Source organism: Bombus impatiens, unplaced genomic scaffold, assembly GCF_000188095.3.
Source record: "Bombus impatiens unplaced genomic scaffold, BIMP_2.2 scf_0128, whole genome shotgun sequence".
NCBI classification, from domain to species: domain Eukaryota; kingdom Metazoa; phylum Arthropoda; class Insecta; order Hymenoptera; family Apidae; genus Bombus; species Bombus impatiens.
In genome coordinates this window covers 411,848-433,211 of record NT_176547.1, presented here as the reverse complement: position 1 = coordinate 433,211, position 21,364 = coordinate 411,848, and the positions used below count along the sequence as shown (strand labels likewise).

The 21,364-nt window shown below is 35.4% G+C and overlaps 1 protein-coding gene across 2 annotated transcripts in view; it reads left to right on the top strand.

Annotated features, from left to right (window-relative positions):
- Positions 1-21,364, top strand: part of LOC100749550 (glutamate receptor 1) — a 339,260-nt gene that overhangs the window by 166,555 nt on the left and 151,341 nt on the right. For both annotated transcript variants that reach the window (XM_033318839.1, XM_033318838.1), the window contains exon 3: positions 7,364-7,516. In XM_033318839.1, coding sequence (XP_033174730.1) covers positions 7,364-7,516 — 153 coding nt within the window. The remainder of the gene's footprint in view (positions 1-7,363; positions 7,517-21,364) is intronic.

The window sequence follows — 21,364 nt, the reverse complement described above, 5'->3', positions numbered from 1 at the left end:
ACTCGTCATTGTTTTGGAGGATGACAGACGTATTTATATGGAACAAACGTTACTTCCATTTGCAACATAAATAAAAATCAATGAAAAATGTACAATATAAACAGAAATCTTATAACATAAGCGCGACTGACTTAAAATTTTTATGATATCAAGTACAACGATACCGTTATTGCTATTGCTCTATTGACATTATGCTTCTTGCGACGATCACTGATTGTCCAACATCGTTAAACACTTCTCAACGTCGAAAATCGACATTGATCGTCGACGTTGCGGCGTGCTAGAAAGGTTTCAAGGCGCAAAAAGCTAATACAAAGAGAGGAGCAAACGAACGTCGACGCTAACGAAATCAAGAGACGAGCGAGAAAGAAAGGGACACGCGAGGGGTTCGTCGAATTTTACGAATTCCTGGTGGATAGGGTAGGTCGGTTGATTCGGTCGGAACGGTCTAGGACAAAGCAACGACCAAGGACGATTTGTAAGAACGCGACGAAAGAACGCGGACAAAAAGACGAGTTAAAATAAATTACAGGGCGAACAAACGATTAAGCACGTGTACGAAGGGAAAAAGAGGTGGAAAACAAAGAAAGAACAGAGACAAGATCAAACTTGCAAATGTTCGTCGAAGAAAAAGCTCGAAACTGACAATGTGTCTGACTCTCTGAAGTAGAAATTCTGAATATACTGGGATACTTGGAACTGGTAACAAATGAGCGAAAAAATTGGTCGTTCGACGTCGGTGGATAGGAGAGGAACGACGTTTGGAAACGAAGCGAGTACGAGGAAGAGAAGGACGGACAGAGACTGGGGGATGCAAGAAGCGTAAAAGCGGCGGTTCCAGGCGAATACCGATGTCGACGAGAGGCGCAACGCCGAAAAACGAGGTTCGCGGTCGAAAGAAAAATATGAAGGACGCGCGAAGAGGAAAAGGAGAAAAGGAATGACACGCGGCTGGAAAATTGGGAAGCGTGGAAGGAAGAAGGTTGAGGAAGGTTGAAAGAACAGGGTGGCTCGACAGGGGAGAAAAGGGGAATCGATGTGAGTGTGAGTGCATGGTGGGGAGGCTGGGCACCAATCAATAGACGCGCGGCGGCGCCCCACCTGTCAACGCTCCCTGAGATAAACACGGCCACCCAGATTGGTATTTAAAGGTGCTATTGTACTCGATACATACTTTTCACCTATTAGTTTCTAGAAAGTTTCAGCGAACGGCCATCTATAAACTCGTGAATCTGTCAAGATGGATATTCGTCGTTTCGAATTTACAGGGTTGGTAGATATTAAGAGGGTTGATCGTTGGCTCGATTGCTTTATCTTGGATTCGCCTGTGTTTGATTTAGGATAAGTCGAAGGTGAATATGATGTGGGAAATGTTATTATACGAGGGATGAATAGAAGAGGAGTTGAAGGGGTTACTTTAGGGTATGGTTACTTTAAGGAGGATTGAAAGGGTAAAGTTGGAGAGGGTGAATTCGGGCTTAAGTTAAGCGCACTGGAAACCTTCGGTCTTAACCTCTGTGATTCGAATTTTTAATTCTTTGTATTTTTATGCTTGCAGCTTGCAATTCTGATTTGAACCGGTTTTACGGCAACGTACACTGCTTCTAAAATATCTCACGATATCTCTTACTTTTAATAGAACATTAATTTTTTACGTGAACTTTGAATTACATGGATTTTTCAATAAACTTGTTAATATACATTAACTAGATTCTTTGTCATACAGAGTTTCAGGTTAAAACATATTTCTTTATACATTTTAACGATCACTTAACATTCTCCATTTTTGAAGCTTATATATAACAATAACGAGCCTAAAATTTTTGAGTGGCTGTGTGTATGGAAGAGGAAATCAATTTTTATGGTTATTCGAGATACTAATATTTATCATATTTTCTTCTATTGTTCTTGGATTTCATGAGAGAAATTGGCAAATCCGATATGTTATCGCGTATCAATCATACATGAACAAATTTAGAATGAAAAGCAATAAAGGTTTTGATTTCATTTTCAATATTAAAGTGTAATCCACTGCAAGTCTCTTATAACCAGTGGATACATGTAACATAATTTTTGATATTTGTGATAGTTTAAAAAACAAACGATGAAAAATATTGGATGAACTCTGTATACTATTATTTGACGACAGTGATCGACCGAAAGTTGTCACAGCTTCGCACATTGACAAAATCTGAAACACATTAGATCATGAATGGTTGATTGCCTGTGCGCAACTTTATGGTCGCAGTTCATCAAACTTTTGGCAATTACACTATTAAAATCTTGTTTCACGAACAAGCACCAACGTCTTAAGATATTAAACAATGTTTACGCCTCTGCTTGTATAAATTTCATCGTTCGCATACATGTGTGTTACTATCTACTCGCAAAACTTTCTACTTTCTAACTTTGTAATCTATCACTCTTTTTTCATTAATCTTTCAGTAATCTTTAACCATAAATAAATAGTTATTAACTATTTGATATCGTATTACGAACAATGAATCTGTTGATGGGTATAGGAGTCATAATATACAGATAAAATTGCCATACAAAAACTCCAAGCATTGAATTACGATTAAATTAAGTAAAAATAAAATGACTATGCGTAAATACTTGTTATTATATAAAAATAATCTGATTAAAAAAGTAAAATGTTGATAAGAAAATTTGTTATTGAAAGATACTCTAATTAAAGTATAATTGAGGAACGATAATGAAAGAAAATGCTTTGTTCGATTATTAAAACACTTAAAAGATTGAAATCCTGTGATAAATATTTCTCGAAGTATGTTTTTCCAATTTTGTACAGAAACGAATCGAAAAGGAAATTGCATGTAACGTACCAGTTGATAAAATAAGGGAAACTTAATAAAAAAATGAAATTGTCACTGACGCCGGATACTGAAAAATAATTTAATTAATTAAAAATGATACCGCGTAAAAATGTTAGTCATTGGAAAAGAAGCAATTTAAAATATAATTTAGGAACAGCAATAAGCATAACGCTTTTTATTTATTGTAGTTACTATAAAAATTAAGAAGATAGATGCTGTAATAAATATTTCTTGAAATCATGTCTCTAGTTTTCTCTCTCTTAATATAAAATTAAGTCTTTAATTTTCTAGAGAACCTAATTTTAACAAAATTGCAAGAATATTGTACAATACATACAAATGATAGAGATGCATTCGCGTTATCTTTCGATCGGCTACGTTTGGTAACCTCCGGCTGAATAATAATCTCGTTTCTTCTGATATGGTTTTACGAAGTTCCCCGAAGCGGCGTATCTGAAAAGGCAGAAACAGCGGTGCTCCGATAAGAGAACAGAGAGAAGCGTGTCGCATTGATATCGCAAGTAGAAAAGACGGACGAGCAAGCAAGAAGTTCTTTCATTCTGTTCGCCTGCGTACCTTCGCACAAAGAAAGTAAGGAACGCTTTCTTCGCAAGCTTGTTCTTACGATTTACACATTGCCACGAAATATTCAAGTTCTTTCGCCGCTAGGAACAAAAACAACGCGGAGATTGTTGCGAACACCTGTTGAAAGTATAATCGACCTTGTTTCTACGTCGATTTGAAACAATTTGCTACGCTAGATTTTAGAAAAATCGATATGTTGTTGCTTTTTTCGTGTCATCTCGCTCGACTGCTCAATTAGAACACCACATAATGCTTGTTTAGTTTGAGAACAGGAGTTCCAGTAACCTTCGATGTACCGGACTGAAAATAACGTTTCTGCAAGAGTTGAAAAGCTTGACCCTGATTGCTGCGATAATTAGTTCAGAAAATTTGAAGATGATTTTTTTTAAAGAAATATTGAAAAATAAGAGCAGAATTCTGGAAGAAATTATCACATTTCTATTTGAAGATTTTTATTTTTATTTAATGTTAATATCGTATTTAAAATATATGAAATATGAAATATTAAAAAAAAAAAAAAAGAAAAGAAATGCTTTACTCCCATAGAAAGACCAAGCCATGTAGGATGAAATGAATCAGTCATTTATAAGTTTAGTTTTCAGGGGGGAAGATCAGATAGCATAAGATAGGCAGCAGAGATAACTCGCTGAATGTTCGAATATGCCAATTTATCATAAAGCCATAAATTACCAAAGTCATAGCTACCCTGACCTTCTCAAACTCCAGACATATGTACATAGGTGCAAACGTCTCGACATCCGCTTCTCTCCTAAAATTTATCGATCAGATACGTCTGTACATCACGTGGGCTCTCGTCTCGTCAAGAAGCATCCGCTATACTAAATACCGTGTTGTAAAGAAGTATCGAAGCATCGTCTAACGTTTATGAAAATTTCGTCACGATATACGAAAAGTAAGCAGAAAAATTAATTTTAGAACAAACGTATGTGCAAAACAGCATTTTTATTAAATATATTCAAGTATTTTGAAAATTTGAAAATTCTGATAATACACTAATCGTAATAAGAAATGAGATTCGAGTGATTCAAGCTCTTAGTTTACAGTGCACCATGTACACCGACACAAGCATCAAGATACCTATTTTCTGCATTTATTGGAAGAATCAAATAAATTTTATCTTAATTGGTATCTTGTACCGTGAGACACGTATAAAATAATTAAAAAATTATTTATCATGATGAAATAAATAGTGAAAGATAAAAGCATTCGATTAACGTCAGTAAGTGCTCTACCACGTATGCAACGCAGCTCCTTAATTTTTGTGCTACTATTGTAAATAGAAACTTCAAACGAAATAAATAAAGATATTTGTAAGGTATACGAGAAACGAATAGAATTTTCGAATATTCGGTGCTTCGAGTATTCCCTGGGCGTAGAACAGCATTTGTTGGCTGATTTAATGGAGCTCGTGAGTTTCGTTTCACGGTGATACGCGATTCTTTAAGGATTCGCCGGATTTGCAACGACAAGAAGAAATTGCGTAAAGTAGAAATAGCGTTGGTAGCGGAGGCGCGCCGCGGTGCGAAAGAAACGCGAGAAAGGCGAAATAAGAAAAATCCGTGAAACGATATTACGTAAGGTTACGGTGTGCACGATGGCGTAGGGAGAGAGCATGCGAGAAGTTCTCTCATTTCGCGATGGAGAGGAGAAGCACTCGGAAAAAAGTCAAATTTAGCGTGGCGACTTTGAAAGTCGTAAAGAAAATCATTCCGATGTAACGTCTCGTTGCTTATGTTTGTTCGCCAAGCTGGGAAAAACACACACGCTGCGTTTCTTTGGTTTGGCCAAATTTTTCCAAACTCTTTTTCTCTGTCTAAAAGTTGGAAAGAATATTTTGCCGGGCTGTATGGAGCCGCCTTTGATGAACATAACGTTCGTTTAACCGTACACGGTATCGAAAAAATAAGAGAGCAGAAAAAATACTAGGGGAACGTGCGCCGAACTTGTTTAACTTTTGTTTACCGAAAAATCAATGCCTGTCGTGACAAATCGCTTGGAAGCTCGATGTTTGCCAACTGAAACGACCGGATATCATCGACCCACGATAATCGGGACGCGATGCTCGTTGTGAAATCTACATTTTTTATCTTTTAGGCAAACTATAGCGTTTTAAATTGTTCCAAGAAATTGGAAAATAAAGATAGACGAGAGAGTTGGGTAAGATAGAGTTCCTTCAGTCAGCAGGATATTTGAGCCAAGTTAAAGGTAGTTCGATTGTGAACAATTTTTGTGCGATTTACGTTTGAAAATAAACTATTCGGCTTGTTATTAGTGTCGCGATATAAAGAGTGAAATATATCGAGTATATACGTCGACAGCGTGATAGCTATAATTTTTTACGAGCGTATAACTTCTACTCATCGAAAAGTAAAAAGTTGATGCTATTAACGTTAGTATTCTCAGTTACAATTATCACGATTCAGTGGCGTGTGTATATTACTTTACCTTTTTTTTTTTATTTTATTAATTCTGGCATACTTTCTCGTTGACTCAAATAACGCTACACATACAGGCTTATTCGTATCATTCTCACGTTTTTGATATTATTCTTTCTAAACTTAAGATCAATGGCGTCTCATAACATACAACAAGTTTGATTATTCCGTGGAAAGTTCAAGACTGAATTTTAAAATATCGAAGCTTGGATCACTCGAATATATTTGCTTCACCATGCCCCTACATAAGTGAAATCATTAAACTTATCTATTATCTTATTAAGAGATATTGTAATCAGTGATCGAAGGGAATATCGATTGTATAGATAGTTTAGGGTAAACCGTTGGACAGGCGGTAGCATTAATATCGGTACGTATTACCGACTATTAACGGCGAATGGATCGACGTAATTACACGAGGGTCGTGGACCAGCAGTGGCTGAACAGACGTTGGCTCCTACCACTGTACCATATGTTAGCCACTAGCAAACGAAATTCTATGCTATCATATATCCAATACAGGTTACCACTGTCGGATTATTATACCGTATTTCATCAATAAACTGGATAATCAAATTTTCTGCGAACCTGTGAAAGGTGATACCGCACCTTTTCTAAACATTTTCACTTTATTCATAGACGCGAAATTAAGGGTAGTTTTTTAGTGGAATACTTTGTCACATTACTTTTTACTAAATGTAAATTTATTTATAACATCGTTGTTGGATATGTATATTTGAATATTAATAACGATTCATATAAGAAAATTAACGATGATAATTAATCGTATAGATTTGGGTTTTGTTAGCAGGATTTAATAAAAATCTTTCTTCGAGAAGCGAATAAAAAATATGCATTGGAAATCCTACAATTCTTCGTTATATCGTTATTTTCCCCTATAAATTCTCAGTTCAGCTTATCAAACGCGTATGTATTGATTAATCTATAGAAATTCTCGAACTGTTGAAATATTAGGTTGTCCGAAAAGTTTCTTTCGTTTTCTAAGGAAATAATAGACGATGAATGTTTTTTGTTTTATATTAGTTTATTGAATTATGCACGAACATAATAATAGAAATATAACGAAGTGAAGCATACCTAATTCAATAAAATGATATAAAACAGAAATTATTGTTCATCCATTATCACTTTACGAAACGAAAGAAACTTTTCGGACAACCTGACAATACTTAGAATACGATATAATCCTATAAAACAAGTCGTTAAGTGACAACATGTAGAGAAATTTTATTTACAAATTTTATTACAATTTTATTAAAATACGCCACACTTAATGTTGCGATGTGTGTATATGATACGTGTGTTATATTCTTAAGAAATTTGTTTTGTACTTTTTTAAATGGTTACAGAGCAACGTCAAGTGCGTGCGTGCATTCTTTTATGAATATTAATATATTTACATCGATCGTATCGTTAGTTGATAAAGTAACTAAAGTAATCGATATATATGTTTTCTAATTGCAGGTGCAATCTTCGAGCAAGGCACCGACGAAGTTCAGTCAGCCTTTAAATTTGCGATGTTCAACCATAACCAGAATACCACGACTCGGAAGTTTGAGTTGCAAGCTTTCGTAGACGTAATTAATACCGCAGATGCTTACAAACTGTCTCGTCTTAGTAAGTATGAACTTCATATATCGGTCAAATTGATGGATAATGTTTGTCGATAATTTAGTATTTAAGAGTCAGACTCATCGAAGGCTTTTTTTTTATCCACCAACAAAATAGAGAAACAACCATATTCGTATATTCTTCGTATAAAAATCAATTACTTTTGACAAAAGGAAACAATCAGAAAATTATAGTCTGGTGAAATACGTTCATCAACGATGTTGCATTTATTTGTACGCAAAAATCGAAAACTACTCTACCTTTCTGCTATAAAGAATGTACACCACAGAGAAGAAAACGAGACTTTTAACCAGAACTAAGTTAGTAGTGGCTTTGAAGTACAGAATTATGCATATTTGTCCGAACATTAAATATATAATACTTCGTTGCTTGTTAGAAAAATTCTACCATCATCGGACATATATCTCTAATAGAAAACTTGGTTTCTAAACTTTATAATTCGATTGATAGCTAAAGAACGGGAAAGTAACAGAAACTTATATACGATGACCAAACTAGAATTATGTTGCTGCGAATCGCGTAACTTCTCTTTCCTTTTCAAACAAGAATTATTATCTAACTTCTTTAGAAACTGCCTTTGAGTTCGGAGAAAGACTGTTCGATAGATCTTAATAACACAATTTCCAACAAAATCGTAGTAAAACACCAAAAACTCGTACGTTTTACTGGCAAACATTTATTTGGCTATAACAGGCCGAGTATCGAAAAGTAGAGCACGTTGTGGAATATCAGGAATCGATGTCATTTTGTTCGCGATATCTCTGGCGTATCAGAAACGTCGAATGATCAACACAATACTCAGACTCGTACGTGCCGGAAACGCGGCATCACGCTTGCTATTGAATTCGGCGCTGGTGGAAATCGTTGGTAGTGTGTGGTCCACGAAGTAACGTTTCGATGTCACGGCGGAGATACTAATCTCGTTCCTTCATCGAGACATCCCTATTTCTCGTCTTTGGAAGTCATGCACGTACGACACGGGGTTACATGTCCTTTCTTATCGCGTCGATCGTGAACAGGAAGCTTCCACGTGGATATTACATCCCTGATGCTTCTGATAACACGCATCGATACGCCACACAACAGATTGGCGCGTGAGGCGAAAGATATTCCGTATAGCGTTGTATCATTTTTTCAAATACTTAATTACAGTTTTCCAATACTCTACAACTTTTATATAAAGTAATTACTTTTAATTAGATGGATGGAGTTTCATTGGTTGATCGAATGTTAAAAGGAAACCGTAAATAATTTGATTAACCGGTAGAGCAAATCGCTTTGCAATTAATTGTGGGATATGACTTTTGCGAAATTAACAAATTGATTGCTTTTAAGGAAAATGAATTTTGAGAGACATAGTAATTATATTTTTCAATGTAAAAAATTAATTTCTTTTTTCCTAGTTTATCCTCACGCATGATTGCCACGTAAAGATTTGTTAAACGGTTTAAATAGTCCATTGATCACTTTATTAACGCGTAATTGCTATATGTATACAATATTGCATACATGAATTCGCAATCAGATAAAAATTCGTTACAGAGATTTTCTATACCGAGAAATCAAATCGCAGATTGTGATTAATCAATGTCAATCTCACCCTTGGCTTCGTTAATTAACAGATTAATTAATTCTAATTATTATTATCCTATCACATAACTATCTTCATAATTTTAATTGAGCTATTTATATTTTCTGTTGATTGACTCGTAGTAATGTGATTAATAAGATCAGTAATCTGCGATAAATTCAGCCATTAAAAACAATAGACACTCTAAAATCGATAAAGGAGATTGAAACTAACTAGCAATCATCTTTCGGTTATGATAAAATGGTAGGGGCAGCCGATATCCAAGCTGAGCGTCCTAGTGCGAAATTGATTTGGAGCGTGGCGACGTCGTCGTCCCCGCCGATTCTACACAGACTCATTGTCCACTTTGTCCTGGAACGTGTAGATTTGAAACGCGAACGAGCTGGCCGGCCATCCGCAGGATCGTTTGATGCTCTCTAACCCGGGGGTGTCGGCCAATCGAGCCGCGTTGGAATTGCCTTTGAAGCTGATCGGCTTCGTTCTAAACCGTAAACGAATGGCCACCTGGGTACCAAAGATATCGGTGTCTTGTCATCGATGAAACCCTTATAAGTGTGTCCCTATAACGGCAAAGGAACAGTAGCGTTCCAATTGTAACGTTAACGGCTTTTCATAATTCGCTTTCACCAAATTTCAATTACGTCCCTAATAGATCTGTTTGCAACGTACCGGTGTAACCATTATGGTATGCTTGTAGGTAGGTTGTAGCATATGAAATGTCCGTTTGAATGGTTCAGCTTTCCATTTAGATTATAATTAGTGGTACATTGTTTATCTGCGGTATGGTTTACATAAACGTGCAATGTCGATTTGTGCTTTATGTTTTGTCAATCGTTTGTTTAAAATAGAGTTGAGAGTTCTTCGGTATACTTTTCGCAATGAATTTGCATTTCCTACTCTTCTCTCCTGCGTTTTCTTATGACTTTAATTTAATTAAACTCTTTGTCAGTCATACTAAATTTGTAAATTTCAGTCATACATTTATTTGGAAAATAGTAAATTTTGAAATGAAAAACAAGGGTAAGCTTGAGAAGGTTTGTATATCTAAATCAGATTGCGAACATTGTATCTCATAGTAAAAGCGTGACAATTTTATTAGTGTTCATTTAGTGCTTTGATTGATAAATTTCATGTTTATACGTAGTATATTGTATATTTTAATGAACAGCAAAAACATATCCTTGTTTTAATTGAAGAATATATTCCATACTTAACATCATATACTCACTTATTATCTCTCTCTTTCTATATATATATACATGTGTATAATAACAGATATGTTTGTACTGCGTGGTGGATAGTTTTATTACCTTTCTCGAAAGTGTTTTAGTAATTTATTGTTTTAATCGCATAATACAGTGTAGCGAAAGATAAGTACGTAGTCGTATGGTTCTCTGAGGGTAGGTGGATATTAAAACGAAATAGTTTTATGTACTTCGGTTGCTACTACTCTCGCGAGTTAAATTGCTTCCATTTTATTTCTAGCATCATAGAAACTGTTGGTACTCTAATATTATGCATATATGAATCGTGTAACTCGTATATCAAAAGTATACAAACAAGATTGCTTTGCATTATGAGATATAATGTATGCGAGTATTAAAATACTGGAAACCTACGTATCTCATAAATTGTTATCGTAAGTGAAACTGTTAATGGTTTTAGAAGCAAATGTCGTTCGATCTATTGGATAAAAATTTGTTGCGAATTACCGATAATAAAAACGCATATTTTCTCACGTTTTTGTACAACGAAGACAATTTACTAAACTTCAAATTAATTTTACCAAAAAGAAACGTATATTGTTTAGTCAGGTGACAATCTGTTACGCTATAATGTTGCACATACACAACATGGACCGTAATAAGATTTAAATTCGTACCATTCGAACAAAAGAAGAAAATATTTCATACAACGAACTCTATTAGATCGATTCGTCAAATAATAATTTACATTCTTCTTCTACTTCGCTTTACGTCTATTTTTCTCAAATATGTTGTTCCTTCGTTATCCTACATATGCAAATTCCGTCTCTCCTATCTCAGTTTCACGATCATCCTACTTTTCGTCATCCACTAGCATTTCTGTCAAATTTGATAAAATATTCGAGGCACAGGGGCAGCATATCGGAACAGAGATTCGGTAATAGAATTCGTGGACAGTTAGCGGTGGTTTGGCCCCGAAGTAGCGAATATTTGGGCCAAGTCCAAGGGTCAGGCCGACCGTGCACCGCGTTACGGTACTTAGGGAAGCTCTGCTAATTGTATTAATGCTAGTTGGTTCGCCCGGATCAAGACCCCGTTGTTATAATCCCACGGTAAGCCATGTTGCTCTCCTGCCATATCTATCGTCGAGATGCGATCCATTTAAATGTTTGCATTCGCTGAATCATCGCTCGAACGATTTCCTTGGGGTCGACCAATGTGGGCAGTTCTGAGTTCGAAAGTCTCGAAAGAATTGTTATATTTATTGAAAATCGAGAAAAGATGAGATAATTACTGAAGGATATTATGTTACATTTATATTACATTTACAAGCTAGTAAAAAATATTTTGTTACATTGCGTAGCGTGTTTGAATAGGACAAGTATGGATAACTATATTAGTAAACACGTGCAGTTCAAAGTTTGTAATTTATAGGAAATATTAAAATATTAAAATTATCAAGGTATGACAGATTTCATGTGTTTTTATTTTACAGTTACTTGAATCATTCGATTGCTTTTGGTATAATTAATCTTTGATTTCAATTTCCTTATCTTCCTATTTTTCATTTCATCGTTAAAGTCTGCGGTGAATTTTACAGTTCATCTGGATATTCGTTAATTGGAATATTTTTAATTGTAAAGAACTGCAATAGGCAAACATTAATTACTAATCGGTAATGGTATTTAAGGTAATACCTTTCATTCAAGGTAAACGCAGAGACCAATTTGCTTTAATCCTATGTGTTACACGTAAAGTAGTAGTTTGTAAATGAAGCAATTTTCGCAATTTTAATTACTTTTATTAAATCTCTCGGGTAATCGTTGAGAGTTAGTTCAATTTTGCGCGATGCTGAATCTTATGCGTCAGACATGTTCAAAGTTTGATTACTAAAGATATAGCCACGAAAAATTTTAGATTGAAAGAGACGAACTTAAGTGAAGATTTCATTTAGTTAACGTAACACGAGCTAACAGCGTTCGATATTTCTCTTTCGAACGTTTCAACATTGCACGAAGATAGAAACGAGTTGTCATTTTTTTATAATTCAAACGTCGTATTTTCCAATTGAGAACTTTACATTTTTGGAAACACCAATTCTTTGACCAGTATATCAACAGGATAAAACAAATATCTGTTTCTCATCGTTTTCATGTAATACCAGGGTGACATTACATGTTGTCGTCACGTTTCCTAGGGATTTGCATGTAATGTACTAAGAAAACAACAAACTTGTGTGTTGTTCTAAATAGCTTTTGAAATACAATTCCATCGCAATTTCGAGAAATATAAATGATAAATGAACGACTGCACGAAACAATTCCACGAGTTAAAATTGCATATACAAATTATTATATCGTGTAATTTTGAATGATTATAAATTACCATCTTAAATTACGTACTGTCTATGCATTACTTTCTACATTTTCACCGGAAATTCTCATCGAATCCTGTAAACAATTTTAAAGAAGAAACCACAGAGAGAAAATAGTCGGTGCGTTTTATTGCTTATAAGCAGACTGCGAATGTTCATGAAAATTTATAGTTTTATAAATATATCTAGAGAAATGGAATTAAAATGAAAACTTATTATCTCACTCTGTAAATAACGAAAATTTTATTTTGGATATTTCCTATATTTCTGCACGCTGTATCCACTATATACATTTCCGTGTCTCTAAATTTCTTGTAAATGCATAAACTTCCGGAGTTGTAATTAATTCTAAAGCCAGTTCGACTCGTACTTTTCCTCCGGTGAATACTACTTTATCTCTTTCGGTGGCGCACGTACGTTATAAAGCAAATTTCCCCGCGGCACAGTGGCATGGGAAAAAATTATGCTGAACGGAAGACAACGGCTGGACATAAGTCCTCATTTCCGTTACTCGCGTCTCGTCCAACAAAACGTATTACGATAATGCGTTTTCCGTTATTGCGTGATCCCACGAACAGCATTTTGCATTGTACAAATTCGTCTGAAGAATACCGATTTTCGTGAAAGATTGAACGCGTTAGTATTGAATATTTAATATGGATAAATATCGTTGAAGTGTGTGAATCTGCCTAATTCTAAAAAAAAATTTTCTTTCGAAGCATAAATCAACCCATTGTTTCTTCATCCGCAACCTAGTATTTTATAATAAATTAAAGTTTTCTCGATGAACGTAATTCTTTATTCCTCAAGTCTGTAATTTCGTTACTTTTATCGGAACTTGTTTAAAATTGTATATCACGAAGCTACTGCGGTAATTTTCAAATTGCGAAGGTACATTTAACGAAAGATAGTTTACGAAGGCTACTATTTCAAGGCTACTATTCTCAGGTAAACGAGAAACGAAATTTTGCCACATGATTTGAGGAAATATTGTCGTTTTTATGAAACTGTCTCTGTTCAAATAATTTTCGATCGTAGATTTCCGTAGAATTCCAGTAAACGAAAGTAATGCCAGATAAAAATACATTTGCTCGACGGTCATTGATTCCTTATTTCGTAGACGCGATCGTGGTTTCAGTACATGACTTTCTATAGAACTGTTGTGCGTATCTATTAGTCTCCTCAACTATTGCTGCGTTATTATTTAAAAAAAAAAAAAAGAGGTGTATCGATAACCGTACAAAATTCTCTTTGTACGCCTGAATTTCCAGAAAATAGGATTTTCGTCCCTTTGTACGAGAAATCAATTGAAACGCATTCCCATTTTTCTGACAGGTGACAATGGCTTATCATTCTGCTCAAATTCAATATAATACAAATATGAAAGTTTCGTTCTATGCGTAATCAATATTCTTTCGCATTATTTTCCACAAAAGTTTGATATAATATATTGCTGTCAATACCTTTTATATCGCATAGCAACTCGCTGCGTGATAAAAATCTTGGTGGTTCTCGTAACGCCATTTAGGTAGAAATAATAAACTACCATTTATGTTCTATTTTCTATAACAAAATTATCAGTAACACGTTGCATTGTCTGATAAATATGATTTACTGATCTTACATAAGGATACATACGATTCATGTAATATACCGCGAAAAAAGATAAAACGAAAAAGGCCAATGTAACTTAGAAAACGTACGCTTGAACGTCGGATCACTGCGCTACAACCAACATGGTTGCTCTGACGTACGCGTGTCCGTCAACCCGGCTTGAAGGGTTAACCACTTTTGATTTATCTGCAGGAGTCGTGAATAAATTCAGGAAGGTTAAAATTATTTCATCAACAGAGTTTTAAAAACTATTAGGTCTATTAGAATTTTTCTATTTTTCCTTTTTGCCTTTCTAGTTTTCCGAGGAAGTTCCCAAAGATAAAGTCATTACAAGCAAGTAACAAATATTACTTGAAAAACTATTTCACCTTTTACATACTCGTTCAAACATTAGAGGATTATGTACAACAAAATATACGTAATAAACGCTATTGATAAATCGGTACAGAAGCACTAGAAAGATGTCAAGGAATCATAGACAATCAGAATAATCATATTACGGAACAATAGAACACAATGGTTTCTTTCCATTTTCACTGGTAACTTTATCAACGTACGATAATTGAATTGCATATATAAATGCACGGTCAGACAAGATTGCACGAAGAAATATGTTTCACGTGCAAAATCCACTTTCACCAACAATTTCACTAAACTGGCTATTAATTATTCTTCATATTCTTAATTATCAAATTCTGCACATATCCACATATAACTAAAAAATAATAATTATTTATTATTACTATATATACATACATTATATTGAAAACTATAATCGCTCTAAAATTAAGATAAATCTTTAACTTAGAATCGAATACGAAGCCATTCGATAAACTTAATAAAATTCTACCATCGAGTACGTACAATAAAGCGGTCGATCGGTCAGAAATCCTCCCTCTGTTAATATTTCTCTCGAATCGTTTTTACTACTCAAAAATCTCGCGAGGTATATGGCGGTAAGGAGTAAAAAGTCACAGACACGGTTCAGTCGTTTGCACGAGTCAGACGATGAACGAGGGCCAAGGGAATCTTTCCACCGAAAAATCACATTCGTGAGCTCGAATACAGCCGAAGGATCGGCACGAGGGTAAGGAAGAGAGAAAGAAAGGAAAAAGGAGGTGATAGACAGAGAAAGAGCAGCAGAACGTAGCATGCTCGTCTTAGCGGAACGTAATAGCCATCTATCAACTTTCGGTGCATATCGTATAATATCCTGCAGGATCCTTTGGTTAGGGGGTTACCCCGCGGCTAGGGGTGGATGTAGAGTAGAGGTATGTATATAGGGTGCACAGACTTGCCAGCCAGCCAGCCAACCAGCCAGGAGCGGTATAAATCTGCCGTGGGGCTCCCAAGAGTATTTCCCGCCTTTTTTCCTATATAGGGTGTCTTGCACCATAACTCGAGTTCTTCCATATCTCCTTTATTTTTAACTCTATTGGAAAATACTTAAGACGTAAACCGCTTTTAGGTTAAATTTCGAAGGAACCCCCCACTGTTTATGATTTATTCATTAGAACTACTTTTTTCTTTTTTTTTTTTTTGGATTGACATTTCTCCAAGAATGTTAAATACGACGATCTTTATCTTCCAATTTATTCGAGATTATTATATCGTTATATGCGATTCAAAGTGGTTAGTTGGCATAATTATCTACGAGTATCTCTATTTTTCAGTTTTTCAATATCATGGATACCTTTTATGCAGCAAACCATAAATTTCTTTCCTTCTTGTATTTTATACCGATTAAAATACAAATTTCAAATGCTTTTAGGCGAAGAGTTATAATACTATGAGATATACTATGAGAAGAGTTATAATACTCTATGAGATGGCTATGAATGTTACGAAGGTAATTAAATTTCAAGTAGCAGTTTATTCTTTTGACAATTAAATTTTCTTTTTATTTCACTATGTTATATTATAGATTTTAAATTAAGCAACTTAAGCTTTAATTAGTCTTTGCAAACACGTGTAATATGTTCATAAACGTAACTGGGTACACACATTTAACGGCGGCAACATAACGTTCCGGAAGACATGATGAATCGACCAATTAGAGCTTGCACTGTTATGCCAGTAATAATTTCAGAAACAGCGCAGTTCGTAAGTACTCGTTTTAGATAATGTATCCTCGATGAACGCTATTTTCAGCATTTATGAACATAGGCAATAGAAAGTTCATAGAGTATCCTGGCACTGTATTGAAATTTGATCGGTAGCCTTTCGATATTCAAGGCCACGCTTGAATACATTTTAATACGTGTCACATGCAGCAGAAAAACCGATACGTGAAATGCCAATGAACTTTGCACTTGAATCATTGGCCTGTATTGTGCGCCTAAAAATATATGCTATACATAGATAATTATATTAAAATGATGTAGTAAATATAAATAGGCGTATACAATTATGTCTCAAACTTAATGAGAAAAACGATATTGATTTTGCCCAAAATATCTACAGACGCTAAAACAAATTTGTTTAAACAAATAAAATTTGTTAGTGAAAATTCATTCCTGACGAAAGAAATCTATTTCTAGAAAGCTTAATTGTGTTACAAAATTCATTTCGAGAAATTTCGTAGTATCGCCAGTTTCATTCTTTTATTAAAATCATATTTTATAAATTTTCCAACACTATTAAAGACTAACGAAATATTCGAGCGTTTGACTTTTGTCGAGACACCCTATGTACATTTCCATCGTTTCTCATCCGTTTCTCTCTAGCCATTCCCTTCTATTCTTGCGCGCACTTCGTCCTCTTCTCCGCACTTTTACACTTTCTCTCTATTTCTTACCTTCTTTTTCTCTTTCTTCCTTTCATTCTTTCTCGTTGTCGCGCTTCAGGCCGCGTACTATCGCCAGACGCGAGACGAATCTCGAGCTTCAATTCCCGCGCGATTTATCTCGGAGCAGACATTGGTCTACTGTCACCGCAACCGAGACGTTCGGTACAACAGCAAGCAACCACGCAGACAATACACCTCTTTGCCAGGCATCTTTCCCAGAACACGCGACCGTAGGATTATGACTTTTAGGTTTGGGAACAGCTGCTGACATTTCTGCGTGGTTTGGGCAGATTTACTTGGCAGAAGATAGCGCGATGAGCGACGCCCACAGCGGAATTGTTAATTCTACTATGTTCAGGATTTTCGGTTACTTCTTGGATTTCGCTAACTTTGTTTGCTAACTTAGTTAGATCGCTTGAAATTTTCTTGAGATATTTTATAAATCATCTGTTGCTCGGCTTCCTTTAACGTTATACATATATGTATACTTCACATTTTTTACTTTACATATAGCTCACTTAATGACGAACCTACAGTCCCTGGTTATTAAAGTAGGACCACATGCAAAAATTCACTTCACTAACTCTGATATACCACGCATATATTATGTCAAATAAGTGGATAATTATCTTTTATTGTTGAAGGAAAAGAAATACTGTTATAGAAACACATATTATAAATATATTTTACAATGCGTACATATAAATGTAAAGTAAAATATATACAAGGTGGTTGGTAACTGGTGGTACAAGCGGAAAGAGGATGATTCTACGCGAAAAAAGAAGTCGAAAATGTAGAATAAAAATTTTTCGTCTGAGGCTTTGTTTTCGAGAAAATCGACTTTGAATTTTCGCTCGGTACGCGTGTAGTATGTTATAACGGATCTCACTGTAGATCGTTGTAGATCGATCCGCACGCATACCTAGCGAAAATTCAAAGTCGATTTTCTCGAAAACAAAGCCTCAGACGAAAAATTTTTATTCTACATTTTCGACTTCTTTTTTCGCGTAGAATCATCCTCTTTCCGCTTGTACCACCAGTTACCAACCACCTTGTATATATTTTACTTTACATTTATATGTACGCATTGTAAAATATATTTATAATATGTGTTTCTATAACAGTATTTCTTTTCCTTCAACAATAAAAGATAATTATCCACTTATTTGACATAATATATGCGTGGTATATCAGAGTTAGTGAAGTGAATTTTTGCATGTGGTCCTACTTTAATAACCAGGGACTGTAGGTTCGTCATTAAGTGAGCTATATAACATATGTTATTCTGAATACACAAGGGATACGAAAACACGTGGGTATAAATGATGGGCATAAACTGTGGTTATAAGAGGAACGAGAAAGGTCGCTTTAAATATTTGTTCTGTTTGTTCTCGTTTCCAAATTGAGAAACAGATTTGTATTTTAATAATTTTCCCTACAAGTTGTGCTTTCGTAAATGACTTTGCCTGTACTTTATGCGCAATCTCATTGTCTATGCACATTTTCAGAATATTGTACGAAACTTGGTAGATGTAGTACGTATCTAAGATCGAATCTGAATGAAGTTTCTTAGTAATTGCCAATCAAACAGAATTCGAATGTTATTTAATTTTAATTTATATTTTGCCATTTATCATAGAAACCATCGGTGACATTTGTCATGTAAGACATAAGATACAAATATCACTTGAATACTCTAACTTCAAATTTAATCCTAGCTCCAGTTCTAATACCAATTGATGGCTAGAACAAAATTGATCGACCACATTTGGAGAAAATCGAAATTTACATCAATGTATTAGGTTTTCCTAGAAGTTTCTTTAGTTTTATGAGGAAATAGTAGACGCACAACGTTTTTGTTTCGTATTATTTTGTCGAATTACGTACGATCCATTTTGTTCTGTCGAGATAAATACCGCGACATTTCATAAACTTCGTTTCACGTTTGTATGAAAATTATAAAAAACACATTTGCGAAAGAAAGACACTTTTCAGACTCAGTCTTTACACGAAACAAAATTACATACATACACGCTATTAAGAGCAAAAACGTAGTATACAAATAATTTTATATTTTTCTTATCCTGAAACAACGCCATTCTATTCTATTCTATTTATATTATTCTACACCTAGCGGTTATTCTAACTTTTCTAATGACAGTGTCTTTCAATTTTCACGCGTATGTATAGATATGTAAATCAAACACGAAAAACGCAAAAAGCAAACCGTCCTCGTTGGCAGTGTGTGCCGTCGTTGCCCTCAGTCTGTCATAACTCATAACAAATGTACGTCGCCGATAGTTGACAGCCAGTTTTCGAAAGTCGGAAAGTTGGCCAATTCCGATACGGTATTAAATTCTTTTCTCAGCGAGACATTTTCCATTAGTGTTGAGCCCCGCGGCACCGAGGGGCAACTATCATTTAATATTTGTTCCGAGCGAGTTGAAAGGGTTGCGAGGGCTGGAATTCGGTCGTTGTCACGCCGGGCCGGAGAAACGTTATTTGTTCGGAGCGTGGTAGCGAAGCTTCTGGTTAGCCGGGATCGTGTCATTTCCGATTGTCGTTTCTCACGAAAAGGACCGTTAACTGGTTAAAACAGCCAAAGTTATGCAACGTGGATTATACGGAAGTACCGCCGATGGCAGTCCAATTTTTGCTCCTAATTGACTCACAGTTTCGTTCCTTTTCACCTCGAAAAATTAAAGTTGTTGCGTTATACCGTAGACATGAGCGGAACTTTTAATACAAATACATTGGAAACATAATTAAGGACCTGGTTAGATGGTTAAAAGAAATGGCGTAAAGATGAGACAGAGGGTTAAACACGAACTAAATCGTGTTAGGATAAAACGCAGGTGGTGAGTTAATTATCTTGTTCGGATGGACTGTTGTAGTTTAATAATAATATGGAAATGGGAATTTGGTGTGTAACTATTTCGGACAGAGTGACGTTACTGTTTGTAACGGTGTAAAACTGGAACAGTCATCGGAGACATTGCATTCCTCGTTATATACGTACGGATGCTTTTGAATTGTTCGATGATTGCAAATTAGCCATCATAAGACAACGTTATTCAGCAATTTGTTCCTAATTAAATAGAAATTGAGCGGCAGATAGGTATATTTCGTTCAATTTCTTGCTAATTGGCGATCGATCGAATAAATAAAATCGTTTTACGTTCGCTCGACGAGATTATCTAATTATTGAAATATAGTAGACAGTTATAGTTACGTGGATAGATAGATGAAATCCCTGTAACGTTACTGCTACATTTTACGGTAATACGCTGGCTTTATTGCACATAAAACGGTGTTCAAGATTAAACAGAATAATAGTCGTGAAAATTATAAGGAATTACGAAGGACGAAGTACGAGGCTTCCAGGTAAATCGTATTCTTTTAAAAGAAATACGCCAATCTTTCAGAAACATTGTAGCACCAACAGGCATTAAATCAACACGCCGATGAACGTATCTAGCTTGCACACCGAATTTACATAACTTTAATACCAATTGTGATCTCCTATACGTAATATTATACAGAAGCATCTTTTTCATATAAGTTTCATATATTTGATGATATTTCAGATAAAATAGTATACATTTTTAATAAATTTTTCGACAAACTTTAAAACATACGGGAAGACTAAATTTTCTACATGCTTTTAATAAAATAAAACGTCAATTATTATTTTTCCCTAGTTTACCGAGTATTCTCGTTTCGCACAAACTAACGACCCTTCCTTCGAAACTCATTATGAAGACTACGCATAAACTGGAAAAGAAAAAAATACAGAAAATAAATGGGGGTAGAGGAGAAAAAGGAGGAAGAGGTCGGGATTACGCAAATCTCTGGCAGGAATCGGGCAACGAACGAACCCTCGACCGCGGAATCCACGCTGATTGCGTGTCAGGCGTAAAACCGCGCGTACAGCCTCGTCAGCTGATTAGCCCAGCCTCGATTTAAAAGTTTCCAATTAAGTCGCGAAACAGCGAGGCCGTTCGGAAAGTTCGTTCGCCGACTAGAAAAAGACTATCGTTCCTCTCGACGTGAAATCTCACCTACCCTCTTCCCTCAGGAGGATTACTTCCGATCGTTTGTACCTCTGGCTCGTTCGCGTTTCTTCGAGATTGCCCGGCGACCGACCAGCCAGCGTCGTCGATTAATTCTCCATCGAGTGGACTCGATAAATTCCGGACGCGTTCCAGCCACCTCGGTTAGTTACTCTGCTCTCAGTTACGATCACTCGTTACGTTTAGCC